We start from the raw sequence: 19,208 nt of genomic DNA, 5'->3' as shown, positions 1-19,208 counted from the left end.
AGCCCCGCCCGAAGCCAGCGCAACAGCTTCCACCCCATTCATCGTGGCGGCGGGCGCCTAACGTCACTTCCTCCTACGAGCGGAAGTGCAAAGCCCAGCGAATATGGCGGCCTCGAAGGTGAAGCAGGACATGCCCCCGCCGGGAGGCTACGGTCCTATCGCCTACAAACGGAACCTTCCGCGTCGGGGCCTATCGGGTCAGTATATGCCTGTGCCGGGATGGCAGGGTCTGGGCCTCCTGGGCGCCGCAACGGAGATAGGGCTTTGGGGAGGCTAATAGGCCCTAGTGGAGCTGTGGTGTGGCGAGAGGCGGAGTCTGGGGATCCTACTGTTAACAGTAATGATAACTGGTGCAATCTGAGGAGCGATTATTAAATCTTTTAATTCTTTCTCGTAATAGCCCAGAACTCAGTCCTGTTCATTATTCCCATTTCACAGGAGGTTAAACTGATAATAGTTTAACCTGTACCCATAGCCCTAACCCTGCTTCCATATTACAGGTGGAAAAACTGAGGCCCGAGAGAGGCTGCAACCTAACCCACCAGGGCCACCTGTAGCAAAGCTGGAGCCAAAACCCGGAACACCGAAGTAATTTAAAAAGATGTTCTGTATGGTGGGTCCTTGCTGGTCGCCTCCCACTTGCAGTATGTCTCAGCAATATGTATTCTTAAATTTTTCATGTTTTGTAACATTTTAAAATTTATTACAGGGTTCATCACAGGAAAAATGTAAGAGAGAAAGTAAAAGGCGCCCATATTCCACACCCAGGATCCATAATGACATACAAAAAAAATTTTTTTGTTTTATATTTTATTTATTTATATTTAGAAAGAGAGAGAGAGAAGGGGGGAGAAGCAGGAAGCATCAACTACCATATGTGCCTTGGCCAGGCAAGCCCAGGGTTTTTGAATTGGTGACCTCAGCACTCCAGGCCATTGTGCCACCACAGGTCAGGCCAGAGAAGTTTAAAACAAGTTAAGGATAAATACATTTGCTGTAAAGCGAGAAGCTTTACATTTAAAATATGCATATTATGCAAATTATGTTTTAATTAAAAACAAAAACAATTTATGTGCATGGTAGAGAGAATGTAATAATTCAAACAGTAGAAAAGTTAATGTCTAGTGAAAACTCAAATCCTCCTCTTCCTCTTCTTGGCTTTTTTGTATTTCAGAACAGAGGTTGGCAAGTTTTTTCTCTGAAGGGCTAGATAAATATTTTATGCTTTACTGGCTAGATCAGTGGTCCTCAACCCCCAGGCTGCGGACTGGTACCGGTCTGCAGAGAAAGAATAAATAACTTACATTATTTACATTTTATTTATATTTAAGTCTGAACAATGTTTTATTTTTTAAAAATGACCAGATTCCCTCTGTTACATCCGTCTAAGACTCACTCTTGACGCTTGTCTTGGTCACGTGATACATTTATCTGTCCCACCCTAAAGGCCGGTCCATGAAAATATTTTCTGACATTAAACCGGTCCGTGGCTCAAAAAAGGTTGGGGACCACTGGGCTAGATGATCTCTATCCGTTGCTGCTGCTTTTTTTTTTTTTTTTTTAAGGGCGAAGGAGTGGGCTTACAGGACAGAAGAGATGAGAAACATCAATCATAGTTGCTGCACCTTAGTTGTTCATTGACTGCTTTCTCATATGTGCCTTGGCTGGGGGATGAGGGGCTCCAGCTGAGCCAGTGACCCCTTGCTCAAGCTGGTGAGCCCACGCTCAAACCAGCAACCTCTTTGTTTCAAACCTGAGTCCTCTTCGTCCCAGGCCAACACTATGTGCTGTGCCACTGCCTGGTTTGCCATGCTGTTGCTTATTTTAAACTATTTACATATCTAAAAGTGTTCTTAGGCTAGGGGCAACACAAAAACAGATTACAGACTAGATTTGGCACCACATGGACACTTAACGTCCTAGAGCCAATTGAAGGAATCTAATGTGATCTAAGTCTCTTTTCTTGAGGCATAACAAACAATACACCCAGGTCAGTGTGGTGCACAAGTTCTCTTAGACATATGCACCTGTGTGACCTGTATCCAGAAAGATTCCAGCCCTTGGGCCTCCCTAGACTTTCCCCAGTCAGTGTCATTTTTTTTATTTATTCATTTTAGAGAGGAGAGAGAGACGGGGGAGGAGCTGGAAGCATCAACTCCCATATGTGCCCTGACCAGGCAAGCCTAGGGTTTCGAACCGGCGACCTCAGCATTTCCAGGTCGATGCTTTATCCACTGCGCCACCACAGGACAGTGTTTTAAATTTTTGAGTCACAGATGCACCCTTTATACTTGCCCTTTCCCTGTTCATGACACAGTTGTGCCTCCCAGAGGCCAGGCCCTAAATGTCATTGCCTGAAGAGATGTGAGGAAGAATCCCCTTCTGGTGGTTTGGTTTTTGTTTATGTGTAGAGCTGGGCTGATTCTCTATCCACTGAGCAAACTGACCAGGTCCTCTTTTTTTTGTGTAACAGACAGGACAGATAGGGACAGAGAGACAGACAGGAAGGGAGAGAGATGAGAGAAGCATCACTTCTTTGTTGCGGCACCTTAGTTCATTGATTGCTTTCTCATATGTGCCTTGATGGGGGGGGGGGGGAGGCTACAGCAGACTGAGTGACCCCTTGCTCAAGCCAGGGACCTTGGGTTCAGGCTGGTGAGCTGTGTTCAAACCACATGAGCCCGTGTTCAAGCTTGGGGTTTTGAACCTGGATCCTCTGCATCCCAGTCGGATGCTTTATCCACTGCGCCACCGCCTGGTAAGGCTCTCTTTCTTTTTTTTAATGGTTATTTTATTAATTTTAGAGAGAGGAGGGATAAGAGCATCAATCTGCTCCTGTATGTGCCCTGACCAGGGATCAAACCAACCTCTGCACTTCAGAACAATGCTCTAACCAACTAACCAGGGCTAAATGTATAACACTTTCTTTCTGCATTCATTCATTAACTAGTTTAGTGTGCAAATGGCTGTGGGCCCTGTCTTTAGGAGTTCAGTGTCATATGCCAGAATTTCCTGTTGTGGCCAATGGTAAACCAGGGCCTGCTTTAGCTAGGATGGGCCTGAAGGACCTCTGAAGACAGTTCCCAGGTGGAGGAGATGGCAAGTGCAAAGACCCTGTGCTCTAGCCTACACACCACCATCTTTGGTCCTCTTGGCCCTTTTGCAGCCTTGCCTGTGCACCATGATTCACAGCATATCTTCCCCTGTTTTTTTTTATTTTTTATTTTTATTTTTTAAGCGAGAGACAGAGGGACAGACAGGCAGGAAGGGGGAGAGATGAGAAGCATCAACTCCTAGTTGTAGCACCTTAATTGTTTATTGATTGCTTTCTCATATGTGCCTTGACCAGGGGGCTCCTTGGTGACCAGTGACCATGGGGTCCTGTCTATGATCCCGTGTTCAGCTGGCAAACTTGGGATTTTAAACCTGGGTCCTCACCATCCCAAGCCGACGTTCTGTCCATTGTACCATCACCTGGTCAAGCTTCCCCTGCTCTTATTAAGGAATTGTGGCCCCAAGCCTGGCACCAACTACCCTTTTCTCTCCCTGGACTGTTCACCACCAGCATTCCAGAACATGCCAAGCTGGTTCAGACTGCCTTTAATCCACACTGCTCCCATAGTGACTGCTACCCTGATATCTCATCTCTCACACCCAAATCCTCTCTCTACTCCCTCTTTTCCCTAGTGCGTGGCTCCTTTTTTTTCTTGTGTGTCAGCCATTTATATTGAGATTCCATACCATATAGTTCACTGATTTTGTGTGCACAAATCACTGATTTTTAATCTGTTCACAGTTGTGCAACCATCACCATGATCTATATTTACACTTTTTTTTTTCTTTTAAGTGGGAGGAGGGAGATAGACACCTTCCTGCATGCTTCCTGACTGGGATCCACCCAGCAACCCCCATTTGGGGCTGATGCTCAAATCAACTGAGTTATGCTTAGTTCCCAGGGCCAGCTCTCGAACCAGTTGAGCCACAGTTGAGCCACTGGCTGCGAGAGCAGAAGAGAGGGAGAAGGGGGCGGAGAGAGGAAAGAGAAGCAGATGGTTGCTTTTTGTGTGTGCCCTGACTGGGGATTGAAAATTGGATGTGTGCACGCCGGGCCAGCACTCTGTCCACTGAACCAACTGGGCAGGGCCTCTCTCTTTTTTTTTAATGTTTATTTTATTGATTTTAGAGAGAGGAGAGATAGGAACATCAATCTGCTTTGGTATGTGCCTTGACTGGGATCTCACCGGCAACTATTACCCTTCTGGACATGTTTTAACCAACCAAGCTGTCAGTCCAGGGCTATTATTTTTTTATTTAATGAGTCTCACCATCCTAGTGGGTCTCTATCCCATTGTGGTTTTAGTTTGCATTTCCTTGGTGACTAATAGTGTTGAGCATCTTTTCTTCTGTTTAGAGGGAGGGAGGGAGGGAGGGAGACAGAGAAACATCAATTCTTTGTTCCACTTATTCATGCTGTCATTGCTTGATTCTTGTATGTGCTCTGACCTGGGATGGAACATACAACCTCAACCTGTGGAGATAACACTCCAACTAATGGAGCTACCCAGCAAGGGCCTCATTTACACATTTTTTAATTGTGTTGGTCATTTTTGTATCATTGAGTTTTGTTAGTTTTTCATTCTGGATATCATTCCCTTATATATATGATTGTAAATACTTTTGCCATTCTGGGTTGTCTTCAGCTTGTTTGTGGTATCATTTGTAGCACAAAGTTTTTAATTTCAATGAAGTCCAGTTTATCTATTTTTGTCTTTTGTGCTTTTGGTATCTAAGAAACCATATCGTCATCCAAGATCACAGAGACTGACTCCTCTGTTTTCTAAGAGTTTTATAGGTTTAGCTTTTACATTGAGGTCTTTGATCCATTTTGAGTTAATTTTTGTGGGAGTAAAAAGAGCACACTATATCTAGTTGTCTAATTTGCTGAAAAGACTATTCTTTTCCCATTGAATTGTCTTGGCACCCTTGTACAAATTCAATGGACCATAAATTTGAGGGTTTATTTCTGGACTCTTGGCTCTGTTCTGTCAATGTACATGTCTGTCCTTATGCCAGTGCCACGCTGTCCTGTACACACAGCTGCCTGAGAAGTTTTGAAATTGTGAAATGTGAGGCCATTTTGTTCTTTTTCAGAATTGTTTTGGCTCTTCTCTTCCCTTGCATTTCCATATGAATTTCATGATCTGCTTGTCAATGTCTGCGAGACTGGGGGATGGGTTGGGATTCTGAGGAGGACTACATTGAATCCACCTCATCTTGGAGAGTGCTGCCATCTGAACAAAATGTTAAATTTTAAGCTCTGATCCATGAACACAGGATGAGTTTCCATTATTTACCCATGGTCCACACACCTTTCTGGGCGTGCCACTCCTTGGTCTCCCCTACTGTACTGGCAGCTCCAGAGGCACAGACATCCCCCACCCAGGGCCTAAGAGGAAGAGCTGTATCATCACAAAGGCTGCCTTAGTCCTGGAGTTTATCCTACAGATGGGCCCACACTTGGGTGCCTAGTGTGACAGCAGAGGATTTCCACAAAGATAGCCTACGTCTGTCCCCTGAGGAGGCATCAAAGGGAGAGGCCCCTGGGCTTCTCTGCAGCTGTTAAAAAGAATGAGGCAGCTCTAATTAAATGCCCTACAGAGTTGACCAACTATAGTTATGCTAGGAGGGGTCCTGCTTCTCAGTGTTGGAACCAGGGTGCCTTTGCTGACCTGAGCAGGTGTTTTTAACAAGTCAAACTAAGGGAGAAAATATGGAAAAAGTTTCTCATTTATCTTCAGGTCCAGCAGAGGTGCCTGGTGAGCTGAATAAGAAAAAGCCCTCGTTTTTTTCTCCATGAGGCCCAGGAAGTGGCATCATCCATTTTTTACTGGTCTTTTACTAGGTGTTAACTGGAGCTTGACCTGGCTGAGCTTGTCCATTTGTCATAGCAACCTTAAAGCCTGGCCTGAGAAGAGACCATGCTTGAAAAGAGGGGGTGCAGGGCCAGCCAGCCCCCAGGTGTCTCGGCCTCCCTGAAGACCCTAGTGGCCCCACAACACACATCCTGTCAGTCAGAATTATAAAGAATGCCTGCTGGAGCTCAGTAAATATTCATAGCAGCCTGTTCCCCTGGTCTTAGATGGGGTGATATGGACCCCACTGGGCCAGTAGCTGCACCCAGGAGGCCAGGTGCTGATAGTAGTCCCTGAAGGGCACTGCTGGTCACTGGCAGCCTTGTTCAACCCCCTGTAGGCAACATGCAAGGAGGTGGCCCAGACAGGCAGGAGCCACTATGGAAATGGAACCCAGCCATCAACACTGACGTAATTTGAGGGGACTGGCCAGCTTACCTGGAACCAAACAATCTAAAAGATTGTGGTGCTAGGGCTACTCACCCATAAACATTTAGACCCTTGAGCCCTTCTGTGGTCCCTCCCTGATCTTTATCTTCCAGAAACCCCAGTATGGGAGCAGAGTTGCTACAACTGCAACAGCCTTGCCTATGAGAGAAATTGAGACTTCTCTGGTGTCCCCTGCCTACCAAGTGGACAAGTGTGATAGAGAGTGGTCTGCAGCTATGGAAGAGGGCATGTCCAGGAAAGGGCCAGTGGACATTCCAGAGACAAAAAAATGGTCTGAAGAAATGTGAGCCGTCTTAGAAAGGGCCAGGAGGCTCTCACCTCTATCCTATATATTTCTGGGATTGTTTGTACAGCGAGTAGATTGTGCTCCATAAGAAATGACAAGGATGGCCTGTTCTACATGCAGATGCTGAGCAGGCGCTCCTCTCTCCACAGGCTACAGCATGTTTGCCATGGGCATTGGGACCTTGCTCTTCGGGTACTGGAGCATGATGAAGTGGAATCGTGAACGCAGGTAGGCCCTATTCCAGGTGAGGGTAGGTACGGCCTGTGGACTTTATTTTGATCGGGGCCCCTCATCAACTCCCTAGGCCTTGGGGACCCAGCAAGTCTGTTTCTGGATTTTACCCTCGATTGTCTAGTAAGCAAGGATCTTACCTCCAGATGTTCACCAAGCACCCTTGTAGTCTCTGTTGCTGGGGACTCAAGGGCCTGGGTTAGGATAACCTGTTGGGTAGAGGTGAAGGTGTAGTTCAGGAATATACTCTGTTAGATTTTTGTCCATGGTAACCAGGCAATGGTGATATAAGGATTTAGAAAGCAGATCATGCAAGACAATGGCTCTGGCAGTCATGTGGGGCCTGTGGAACCAAAGCCTGCGGTAGTCTCGGTTCAGACTCCAGCCACTTCTGCACTCTCCTGCTGCCCTGCCAGGTGGCTCCTTCTGTCCCTCCATCCTGTCCCACCTGTGTCATGTGTCCTTAGCATCCTCCACAAGGCCAGGAATCTCTGAGGACAGTGCTAGAGAAAACCCAGCTCATGGAGGGTGTTTCACATTGTTGAATGAACTCAGGAGCACCTGGTAGGTGCCAATGCTAGGGCCTCTGCATTGGACAGGCAAGACCAGGCCCAGCCTCCCAGGGGGACACAGTAGTGACCACAGTGTGCAGCTGTGGTTGGGGCAGTAGCCTGGGGAATGGGGTGGGGAAAGGAATTGAAGTTCATCTACCCCTTCCCTGTACCCTTGTAAGATTTCTGGTGATGAGAAGACAGAACCAGAGGCCACAACATGGCTCCGCTCCCCTCAACCCCCTAGCACAAACAGGGTTGATGATGGCTTGGAAGATGCTGAAGAGCAGGGAAAAGAAAGGAACCACCTGCCCAGGGTTCACACCCTGAGGTTATTTTGAGATGAAGGAGACAGGCCCAGAGGCAATGGTGAACGCTCCCCCTCCTTCACTGCATTCACAGGCCTGGGCTATTTTTAGGATTAAAAAAAAGTTTTTAATTGAAAAGAAAGTGTGAAGCCAGCAGTTTTGAGGGACAATGCCTGCACTAGTTGGGTCCTTCCATCTTGGGCTTCTGGTGGGCAGGGCCAATTGCCCAAGCTCTGTCCACTTGCTTCTCTCGCAGCTACTTTCCCATGCAGCACCCTGACTGTTCAGGAGCCACATTGCCTGCCTTCTACCCTGCCCACTCTAATCTAATACAAGTATTGGTTTTGGGATTTCACAGGCGCCTGCAGATTGAGGACTTTGAGGCTCGCATTGCACTGATGCCGCTGTTGCAGGCAGAGAAGGACCGGAGGTGGGGTCACAGGCCTCAGTGCCCCAGCTTGCAATTTGGGAACACAGCCAAAATGCACATGGGGACTGGAAGCTGCATCCTTGTACACATGGACTGCTGTCGCCCTTAGAGAGGACCCTAGACAAAGTGGAGACCCAAGGGGAAGAACAGGAAGCCTTTCTGCAAGAGGATGGGATTGGGGCAGGAAAGAGTTTACCAGGGAGAGGAAAGGAAAGAAAAAGGGGTCAGTGTGGGCAGGGTTGGAATTGGCAGGAATGATGGGACGGGGTGGAGCAGGGAGAGGTCTAGAAGATACATTAGGCAGGGGTCCCCTTGGGATACTTAGGCCTGTCTCCCACTCCATCCTTGTAGGGTCCTGCAGATGCTTCGAGAAAACTTAGAGGCAGAGGCCATCATCATGAAGGATGTGCCCGACTGGAAGGTGGGTCCCCTGCTTGGAGGGCAGGGATCTAGGACACTGCAGAAATGAAGCCTCCCACAGAAAACCTGGGGCCTGGAAAGGGTAGTGGGTGCTGGGTGTGAGGAGAGGAAGGCTTCTGACAGTGGCCAGCACCCCCACCTATATCTGCTTTTCCTTCAGGTGGGTGAGTCTGTGTTCAACACAACACGCTGGGTGTCTCCCATAATGGGCGAGCTCTATGGACTGCGCACGAATGAGGAGATTCTCAATGCCACCTATGGCTTCATCTGGTATACATAGAGGCTGCCGCTGGGCCAGTGGACCCCACCCCTCTGGATGGAGAGAATAAATGCTCTGGACACCTGGCTGCTTGTGTCCCATGGTCTGAGTGACTGGGAGAAAGGGAGTGCCACTGGGTCGCATGGTGATGTGGGGACTCAGGGACTGGACCAGGGGATTCGGCAGAAAACATCAAGCTGGTTGGCCTCAAAAAACACCCAGAGGCTGTTCCCAAATCCACTACCAGGATGGACTCCTAAACATGTGTTGACTCTCCTACCTCTGTTGAAGTCCTGCTTGACTACAGTCCATCTCTCTAGGCTTCACCAGAGCACAGGGATGGTTAAGAGCCTGGAGGGGAGCAGACCAGTGGCAGGAGTGGGCAGTAGAAGTACATCCCCATACTCCCAGGCAAGGATCCCATAGTAGGGATGACCGACCCATCATGACCCACTTTTGCCCCTTCAGACTTCGTTTCCTGCCAGTATGGGCATCGGTGGGCATCTTTACATGTCTGCAGCAGCTCTTCTAGCACAAAAAAGGGTTAAGTCGTCCTGCACCCACTGACCAATGGCCTCGTGCAGCGCCTTCGCGGCGTTTTCTGATTGGCTGGGGGTGGGGCCTGCTTGGGGATACGCTTAAAAGGGCGGGGGCCTGCAAGGGCCACTCAAGCACAGGCTTTCCTAGGGGCCATGAGCGGTGCGGCCAGCCGGGACTCGGCGGTGGCGCCGGAGGAGCGGCGTTTTCTCAGGTCAGCCGGGATAAGGATACTTGGGACTCCATGGCAGGGGTGTGGCTGAAAGGGGTAGTGGGGTAAGAAGTATGGACAGGAGGGGGCCAGGTATGGGAGGCCCACCCTGCATTTCACTGGAAAGACGGCCTTAGGCTGCCCATGCCTCAGAAGCTGCATTGCCAAAGAAACTGCATCTTCAGAAGCCCCGCCCCTCATGAATTATGCATCAGCACTGCTGCTTCCCCATCACCCCTTACCCGACCAGAGCACACCTCCCCTTTCCATCTCCCAGGGACTCTGGACCCCCAACTGCCCTTTCCCATCTGAACTCTTATTCTCAGCTCCTAAAAATCTTATATTCCTCCATGGTGGTCCACCTATAGTTAACACCTTGTCCAGAGAAAGAAACAGGACTGGGGAGGAGTGCCACTCCCTGAGTCAAGGTTAGGGCGAGTTTTGAACACATGGGCTACTTGCCAAGGGTCTAGAACTGTCTGGCAGCTATGGCTCTCTCATTCCTTGTTCTGAGTCATCCTGTGTGACATGGGACCCCAAACAGGGTTATGGTCCTCACTAAAAACCAGATTTGTTCCACAGCCACTTGTTTGACCCCTCCTGCCCACTGTCAACCAGCTCCTCTTAGGGCAGATATTGCCTGATGTCTGGATTCTGGCTGATATCCAGATTCAGCCTAAACACCTAGCACATCGTAGGCAGGGGGAGATGAATGTTCCAGAAACAAGCTATGGCTTCATCTGGTATGGAGAGCAGTGGGGTGCCTCAAACGTCAATTGAAGAGTGATGGGCTCTGTGGGGTGGGTGGGAGTGGAACAGTGAAGGGGAAGAGGCAGCGAGGTTGGAGACATAAAGGGGTGTATGTAGATGTGATGAGAGATTTGAATATTCTGTGAATCCAGGCATCAGGCAATATCTGCCCTGAGAAGAGGGCCCTGGAGAGCCTTAAGGTTTGCATCAAGGGTGATGTGATCCGGTGTTCAAGTTTTCAAAGCCCATGGCTAGTGTTGGGGAATTTGTGGGAGTATGGCACGAAACTGCTGTAGGCAGCCAGGGGGACAGTAATGGCAGGCTGGTGGGAGATGTATGAGGGTGGTGAGAGTGAAGAGACACAGAGCTGAGAGCACAGGGAGGGTTTGATATGGGTATCTTGGCCTCATGGCTTCATCTCCCAAAGAGCCCCCTCCTGGATGCATTTTGGAAGTGTCAGGCCTAATGCCCTTTGAAACCAGGTCTGCTAGCCCTTCAGGGGCTGGCGGGCAAATCCCAGGCTTCACAGCCCTTATCTGGGAGGTAGGTGGGGGAAGCAAGAGGCACCCTCATAACCGAGCCCCCTCCCCAGTCACACAATGGCACTGCCCTAATTCCCATTCAAACCCCACCTATAGTCACCACCTCAGGATCCTTGCCTGGACCTCCCTCTTCCTATGGAGTCCGTATTATCACTCTAATGACCAGTTTGGCAGGAAGATAATGTTCTGAGTGGTGACCAGAGGCCAAAACTTTGGGACAGAGGGAAAAAAAAGAAGAATGGATGGTCCTTCCACCGTTCTCATCTGCCCCCCTCCCCAGCCTCTAGTGAGGGCTGAAGCCAGATCTGTAACAAGATGAAGGCAGAGAAGCCACATTTTCAAATAACCTTCCCAGGAGCTGAGCCCACCTGCCCTGCTAGGGGTGGGGGAGAGGTGGAGGTAAACTTCATTTGAGCTCACACTGTGAGCTCCTTTCCCCACCTGGTACTTCAGTCTCATCTGACATTGGCTGAAGACAAACTGAGGGTTGAATCTGGCTCTAGTTGCTGGGGTTTCAGGGTATGTGACCTCCTTGTCCTCTGCTTTCATCTTCCCCATTTGCTTGGGCCCCCAAAGTGTGTTCATGCCCCAGTTTCTCAGTTTTATTGCTCCAACCACACCAGTCTCCCTTCTGTCCCTTGAACCTGCTAAACTCACTCCCACCAAGAGGCCCTGACCCTCACTGATCTTGCCACCTGGATTACCTCCTATAGTGTTCCAGGCCAGCTCCTCCAGGAAGCCCTCCCTGACTCTGCATGTCACAGCAGTCTTCATTTCGCATTTCTGCCCCCATACTCCTTGGCCCAGTCACACTGCAAATAGGCTGGAAAGTTGTGGTTTCCTACTCACAGAATTGAGGGAATCCAAGATTCATCCCAAACCTCTGTTGTTGAAGATTGTCCTCTGCTGCTTTGTTCAGATTCTGTCCATGGCCCTGGAGACAGACACCAAGGGTGAAAGTATCAGTTTTCCCACTTGCTTCTTACATGACCCTGGGCAAGCCACTTGGCTTCTCTGAGTTGTTTGATGTTCTTCCAACTCTGAGTCTGCTTCTATTATTGTTATTATTATTATTACCCTTTCTAGGGTCTGCTGAGCTGGGGGTAGGTTCTGCCTAGGGAAAGCAAGCATCAGGCCGCAGACCCCCCTGCCTAGCTGCCCAACTCCCCAACTCCTGATTCTGGAGTAAGGAACACCTGATCTTCAAATTCAGCTCTTCCTCTCTGCAGCCACCAAGCCCAGCTCCCTTGAAAACCCCCCAAGCCAGGGCTAGCTGGGTCCCTGCTGTTACCAAGGCCCAACACTTGGTTTAACACTATGCCATCACCATCCTGAACTTTTTTTTTTAAGCGAGAGACAGAGACAGGCAGGAAGGGAGAGAAATGAGAAGCATCAATTCATAGTTGCAGCACCTTAGTGTTCACTGATTGCTTTCTCATACATGCCTTGTCTGGGGGGCTTCAGCTGAGCCAGTGACCCCTTGCTCAAGCCAGTGACCATGGGATCTTGTCTATGATCCCATGCACAAGCTGGTGAGCCCATGCTCAAGCCAGCGACCTTGGGGTTTCGAACCTGGGTCTTCAGCATCCCAGGTCAACCCTGGTCAGGCTTGAAATTCTTAGTTTTTGAACAAGGAGCCCCATATTTGCATTTTGAACTGGCCCTCAAAAATCATGTAGCCCAGTAATAGTCAACCTGGTCCCTACCACCCACTAGTGGGCATTCTAGCTTTCATGGTGGGTAGTAGTGGAGCAACCAAAGTATAAATAAAAAGGCCTGACCTGTGGTGGCGCAGTGGATAAAGCGTTGACCTGGAAATGCTGAGGTAACCGTTCAAAACCCTGGGCTTGCCTGGTCAAGGCACATATGGGAGTTGATGCTTCCAGCTCCTCCCCCCTGTCTCTCCCTCTCCCTCTCTCTCTCCTCTCTAAAATGAATAAATAAATAAATAAATAAATAAATAATAAAAAGATAGATTTAACTATAGTAAGTTGTTTTATAAAGATTTATTCTGCCAAACTTAGCAAAAATCTGACATAAAGTACTTGATAAGTATTATTATATACTTTAACTTGCTGTAACTCTGCTTTATAAATTTTATAAAGTAAAGTTACTTCCGTACTTTATAAATCACCATTACTGTGGAACCGGTGGGTGGTTAGAAAATTTTACTATTAACAGAGATACAAAAGTGGGCTGTAGGTATAAAAAGGTTGACTACCCCTGATGTAGCCCATCCTGCTTTTCACTTTTGCAAAGAAGGAGGCAAGGCTCAGTAAGATGAAATGGACCCCAGTCACTCCAGTGAGTCAACTCTATAGCAGAGCTTTGCCTCAAACAAGTTAGCCCCATCTCTCTAGGCACAATTATTGGAATTTTACCACTGTCTTTGGAGAGGGCTCACATTCACCTCTCTGAGTGAGCTATTAAATGCCTCTGCAGCCTTTACACACCTACCCTAAGCACCCCCTAGACCAGTCAGCCCCCTCCAGTATTCTAGAGCTCAAACTGTGGTTTCCCTTGCCCGAAATCCACCCATCATCCCCATCAAAGTCCTTCAAGCTCCATTTCTCCTGGGTTCCTCTCGCTTTGGGGGCTGGGAGCTCTGAGTAAGGATCAATCTCCCACACTTTGGAAGAACAGAACCAATACGTGCCACCGCACAATTCTTCGATCACCAGAGGGCGCCCTCACCTCAGGCTTTGACTCAAACCTCCTACCGCCAGGTTCCATTCAGTCGCGTGCGCATCGACTAGGAAAACAGGTTAGGGGTGAGGGGGGCCTCAGAGACTGGCTCAGAACATTGATGGAACATTTTGGACTCCATCTGAACCTTTGTCTCCATCTCTGTGTCTCTAAGCATCTCTCTCCTCTCTGTCTCCCAGTACGGAGGAGGCGGCTGCTCTGGAGCGGGAGCTACTGGAGGATTATCGCTTTGGGCGGCAGCAGCTGGTGGAGTTATATGGCCATGCTAGTGCTGTGGCTGTGACCAAGGTACCAAACCCCTGACCCTTGACCTTGACCCCAGCCGGACAGCCAGCCCACAAAGTTGAGGCCTAGCTGCATGACTCCTATGGCCAAGATGGTCTAGCCCTCAAGAAGCTTCTCTTTGTTTGGGACCACCCCAGCCTATCATTCAGATAGAGAAACGGGCCCGAGCAGCTCATCACTGGGCCAAGCCAAGCAGGGACCCACGACTCAGGGTGTCGGTGAGGGTCAGAACAGAGACTGAGGCTGCCACATAGATGGGTCTGGTGCCCTTGAGGTGCAGACATGACCACCTGTCTCTGCTACCTCCTGGGTCTTGGGCATGGAAAATGTCAGCTCCCACAGTCTGAATATCACCAAACAACCTTAATGTTCTTATTTCATTTGGAAATAAGAACATTTAAGAGTTAAAAAAAAAATTGAGTCCACATAAAGAAAAATATTGAGTTTTTTAAAAGTATATAGCGATGCCCTGGCCAGGTAGCACAGTTGGTGAGAGCATCATCCCAATACGCAGAGGTTGTTGGTTCAGTCCTCGGTCAGGGCACATACACACAGTTCGATGTTTCTGTCTCTCTCTCCCTGCCTCTAAAATCAATTAAATAATTTTTTAAAAAAGTATACAGTGGTAATAAGAAGAGGAAGAAGGGGAGGAAGAGGAGAAGGGTTACATGCTGAAGCCCTGACACTTATTTCCAGCGTCACAGGTGAGGAAACTGATGCTCTGGGCAGAGAGTGGCCTGAGCAGGGTCTCAGGGGGGTGGGAAGCATAGCTGTGTCTGGCTCTGGGGCAAACCCCCTACCCTTGAGGTGTCTACAAGGACTGGAGACTAATAGCAACAATGATATTATGATCTCGTGCTTTGCCCCATATTACTTCTGAACAGGATAATAAACTGACACTGGTTAATAAATATAAACTCCTTAGAAAAGTCCCTGATACCGCCTGACCTGTGGTGGCGCAGTGGATAAAGCGTCGACCTGGATCGCTGAGGTCGCCGGTTCAAAACCCTGGGCTTGCCCAGTCAAGGCACATATGGGAGTTGATGCTTCCTGCTCCTCCCCCTTCTCTCCCCCCCCCTCTCCCCCCTTTCCTAAAATGAATAAATAAAATCATTAAAAAAAAAAAAAAAAAGAGAAAAGTTCCTGATACCTTGACCTGTGGTGGTGCAATAGATAAAGCATTTGACCTGGAATGCTGAGGTTGCTGGTTTGAAATCCTGGGCTTGCTCAGTCAAAGCACATATGGGAAGCAACTACTATGATTTAATACTTCCTGCTCCCCCCCCTTCTTCTTTCTCTCTCTCCTCTCTGTAAAAGTCAATTAATAAAATCTTTTTTTTTAAGTGCCTGATAGAGTCAGGGCTTCAGCATGTAACCCTTCTTCTCTTCCTCCCCTTCTTCCTCTTCTTATTACCACTGTATACTTTTTTTAAAAATTATTTAATTGATTTTAGAGGCAGGGAGAGAGAGACAGAAACATCGAACTGTGTGTATGTGCCCTGACCGAGGACTGAGCCAACACCCTCTGCGTATTGGGATGATGCTCTCACCAACTGTGCTACCTGGCCAGGGCATCACTATATACTTTTAAAAACCTCAATAGTTTTCTTTATGTGGACTCAATTTTTTTTTAACTCTTAAATGTTCTTATTTCCAAATGAAACATATCCTGAATGCAGTGCTCAAAGGAGGAAATGATGAAAATCTAAGCCACAGAAGCAACGGCAGTGTAATAGACTCTTGCCTGGTCTTTGGTGACCATCCAGTTTTTACCTTGAAAGCCCCAAGTTTGTCCAGAATGCCCTTGGGCCCAGCCAGCCAGACAGTGTCACCCTTCCTGACTCTTAATGTGATGTAGTGGGTCACAAGCATAGTCAGGGTCAGTATTCAGGACATCACTGAGACCATGGGAGGAGATTGAAAATAGAATAACTTCCCCTCTGTGTGGTTGGAAGTTAGAGTATGGACAGGCCTTGTGGAGCCAGGGAGAGGCCCCATGGGCCTGTCAGAGCTGTTGTCACTTCTACTTAATAGACACAAACTGAGGCTTGACACAGTTTCAGGTTAGGCTGGGACTCTGACATCAGCATGCTTAACTCCTGTATTAAAGAAAGAGATACACAGGCCTACAAAGACAGAGATTCTAAGAGATAGAGACTGAGACAAAGAGACAAAGACAGAAACAGGCTAGATGGAGAGAGACAGATAGGGAGAGACACAGAGAGAGTCTAAGAGATACAGAGAGACAGGGAGGTGAGGACAGAGGCTGATGAAGAGGAAGAGGGGGAGACAGGGCATGGCAGGTTGGAAAAGTACTTCCTTCACCAACTTTGGGGCCTGTGGGAGGGCCTGAGTCCTGGAAAATGGGCAGGGGAAGGGCATCTACTGCAGTAGAAAAAAGTGGAAGAATGTCTGCAACTCAGGCTGAGAATAAACAAACCACAGTCCAGGCTCCTGATGGTGGCAGAAGGTACACTTTCCTGTTCTGGCTTGGCAGATCCCAAGGCAAGGAATCTGCATCTCCGAGGAGGAATCTGAGGCCCCACAAGGGCCACCCCTCACCCAGAATGCCCCTTCTTTTGTCCTAGTCTATTGTCTCCAAGCCCAAGCCCCTTCCTCTACCTGGGGCCTCAGTATTCCCACCTGAGCTAGGAAGAATTCCAAGTGCTGTGCCTTTGCTTTTGCTGTGCCCCATGCCAGGTGTTCCCCTTGCCTGCTCTATCCCGGAAGCAGAGGATGGTGCTGGTCGTGTGTGGCCCGGAGCAGAACGGAGCAGTGGGGCTGGTCTGTGCCCGGCACCTGCGGGTATTTGTGAGTAGCAAGGACCCCATGGCCCTCCTAGGGTCACCCCCCACCCTGTCCTGAAGAACGTGCTTCCTCTTGGTAGAGTCCTAGGGGAACACTGAGGCTGGAAATATTACAGAAAATGTCCAGTGCTTGCCTCAGGCAGGGTCTGCTGCCTGGTACCAAGCCTGGGGGCTTAGCAGAGCCTAGTAGGAGCACGGGCAACCCCCACACTGACCCCTTCCTGCCCCCCAGGAGTACGAACCAACAATCTTCTACCCTACACGCTCACTGGACCCACTGCACCGGGACCTGACCACCCAGTGTGAGAAGATGGACATCCCCTTCCTGTCCTATCTGCCCACAGAGGTCAGTGGTCCTCAGCAACTGAGCGGCAGGTGTGGGTGGTACCTCAAGGCCGCCCCTTACCCTGTCTGCCCTCCCAGGTCCAGCTCATCAACAATGCCTATGGGCTGGTGGTGGATGCCGTGCTGGGCCCTGGCGTGGAGCCCCATGAGATCGGGGGCCCCTGCACCCGTACATTGGCCACACTCAAGTTGCTGTCCATCCCCCTCGTGAGCCTGGACATTCCGTCAGGCAAGCCAGGTGGAGGGGGGGATGTGTGTGAGGAGCTGGGGGACCAGGGGGGCAATGCGTGTGAGGGGCTGGGGGACCAGGGGACCTCCCTGTGCTCCAGCTTCTGTTGTCTGGGCCACTCTGAGCCTCATTTTTCCCAGTGTGGATGGATTATTCATGGTGTGTGTGGCAGATGGTCACATCCATTCCTCAGATGGGGAAAACCAAGGCTGTTACCCAGGTGATCCTATGTCCCCTCCCCACCACACCCAGCCCAATGTTCTTGCTGCCTACCCAGGCCTAGTCGTGTGTCCCGCCCCCCCTCCCCACCCCCCTGTCCCCCATCCCCTCTCTCCCGGGTCCCCTGGCAGACGGCAGATGTGAGCTCACTCTGCAAAAGCCTCGCCCATCCTGGCCTCCTCTGCCGCCCCATGCCTGTTGGAGCCATTAGGCCACGGGCAGAACAAACAGCCTCCTGCCAGTGGGAGCCTCCACAGGTGGCCAAACTCAGAGGGATGTCCCCTGGCTTGCAATACCTCAGAGCCATCTCAGCAGGGTGCTGAAGACAGGGCCTTGGGTGGCTATGAGCTGGGCTGTTTGGTATGATGGTGGTCAGGATCAGAAAGAGAAGGATTAAAGTCAGAACGAGGAGGCTTTTAGTTAGCTGTTTCAGACTACAGCCAGAAGCAGGAGAGAAGGCAAGAGAGTGGAGGGTCTGAGAGTGGAGGGTCATTTGAGGGGCAGCAGAGGTTATGACCCAATGAGTGAGGTGGTTGGGTCCTGCCCAGTGAAAAGGCAAGAGCTAGTGTGAGGATGAAGGCAGGGATGTCAGATCAGAGGAAGGAGTATCTAGTCAAGGGAGTACAATGGATGCTCAAGTTCAGTGGGAAAGGGGGCACTTCCTATCAGAGGCAAGAACTTGGGCAAAGAGACAGGTCAGATAGGAGAGGCTTGCCTGAGGATGAAGGTAAGTCTGTCCTCTAAGTGGAGATCTAGTCAGAGAGGGGAGGCTGGCTGGGAAGTCTGGGTGGAAAAAGCCTCTAGTCTAAGTGGGGTAGCTCAGGCTTGATAAGGAGGGAGATAGGGGGATAAACACTGGAAGAAGCATGGGTCTGGTTGTGAAAGGGAAGTAGGTGAAAATGATGTAGTCTGAAGGCAGAGGCTGAATCAGATGGAGGAGAAAGATTGGGTAGCAAGATGGGAGGAGGGGCAGAAAAGTATGGGGGCTCTGTCCAGAGGGGAAGGGGAAAACATTTCCAAGGAGGGGAAGAGACTGGTCTGAGGATGGAGGCTCAGTTCTATGGGGAGGCTAGTGGGGCACAGGATTTTCATCTGAGGGTCCTGATCTCGCACCCAGCTCCTGAACCTCCCTCCCATCCCTCCTTCTTCAGGCTGGGACGCAGAAACAGGCGCTGACTCCGAGGATGGGCTACGGCCCGACGTGCTGGTATCACTGGCAGCGCCCAAGCGCTGCGCCGGCCGCTTCTCTGGACGCCACCACTTTGTGGCCGGGAGGTTTGTGCCTGATGAAGTGCGCAGAAAGTTTGCTCTGCGCCTGCCGGGGTACGCAGGCACCGACTGCGTGACGGCGCTGTGACCGCCACCTGCGCCCAGGCGGCTTGGACGTGAGCCAATAAACAGACGTCCTACTACCTCCTGGTCTTGCCTCCTCTGTGTGCCGCGGGTGGGCAGACTCGGGGAAGGACTTCCCACTGGTTCCGAAACGGCCCAAGGCGGGAGGGTTGGAGGGCAGACGCAGAGTGGGACTTCCTACTGATCTCCGTAATGGGTAGATTCAGGGACTTCTAGCTTGCTAGTATTGTCTAAGGCTATAGGTTCGAAGTTCTACTCGATGGAGGATTTCTGGCCGCCTAAAGCGTGAAGGTTCGAGCAGCTTCAGGTCCTATTCCAAGAGGCACTTCCCAAAGGCAGCTTGGGACCCAACGTGAAGGTGGATAATGGGTGGAGGG

The 19,208-nt window shown here is 49.9% G+C and overlaps 2 protein-coding genes across 4 annotated transcripts; both read left to right on the top strand.

The window, feature by feature from the left end:
* Nucleotides 1–59: 59 nt before the first annotated feature.
* NDUFA13 (NADH:ubiquinone oxidoreductase subunit A13) lies at nucleotides 60–8,933 on the top strand. The gene is made up of 5 exons (XM_066268257.1): nucleotides 60–197; nucleotides 6,798–6,876; nucleotides 8,097–8,168; nucleotides 8,520–8,589; nucleotides 8,749–8,933. Exons 1-5 carry the CDS (start codon nucleotides 104–106, stop codon nucleotides 8,866–8,868), a joined length of 435 nt encoding a protein of 144 aa, XP_066124354.1. The 5' UTR covers nucleotides 60–103; the 3' UTR covers nucleotides 8,869–8,933.
* A 545-nt stretch (nucleotides 8,934–9,478) lies between these two features.
* Nucleotides 9,479–18,890, top strand: YJEFN3 (YjeF N-terminal domain containing 3). Of its 3 annotated transcripts, none has more exons than XM_066253271.1 (6): nucleotides 9,479–9,598; nucleotides 13,773–13,881; nucleotides 16,579–16,683; nucleotides 16,918–17,031; nucleotides 17,109–17,268; nucleotides 18,630–18,890. In XM_066253271.1, exons 1-6 carry the CDS (start codon nucleotides 9,540–9,542, stop codon nucleotides 18,833–18,835), a joined length of 753 nt encoding a protein of 250 aa, XP_066109368.1. In that variant the 5' UTR covers nucleotides 9,479–9,539; the 3' UTR covers nucleotides 18,836–18,890. The 3 variants fall into 3 exon arrangements, with proteins under 3 accessions (XP_066109368.1, XP_066109369.1, XP_066109367.1); XM_066253272.1 differs by having other exon boundaries at nucleotides 16,579–16,689; nucleotides 17,109–17,259; XM_066253270.1 differs by having other exon boundaries at nucleotides 16,579–16,689.
* The last annotated feature ends 318 nt before the right edge of the window (nucleotides 18,891–19,208 follow it).

This window comes from Saccopteryx bilineata, chromosome 1 (genome assembly GCF_036850765.1).
Source record: "Saccopteryx bilineata isolate mSacBil1 chromosome 1, mSacBil1_pri_phased_curated, whole genome shotgun sequence".
Lineage (NCBI taxonomy): Eukaryota > Metazoa > Chordata > Mammalia > Chiroptera > Emballonuridae > Saccopteryx > Saccopteryx bilineata.
This window is presented reverse-complemented; position numbering and strand designations above follow the sequence as displayed.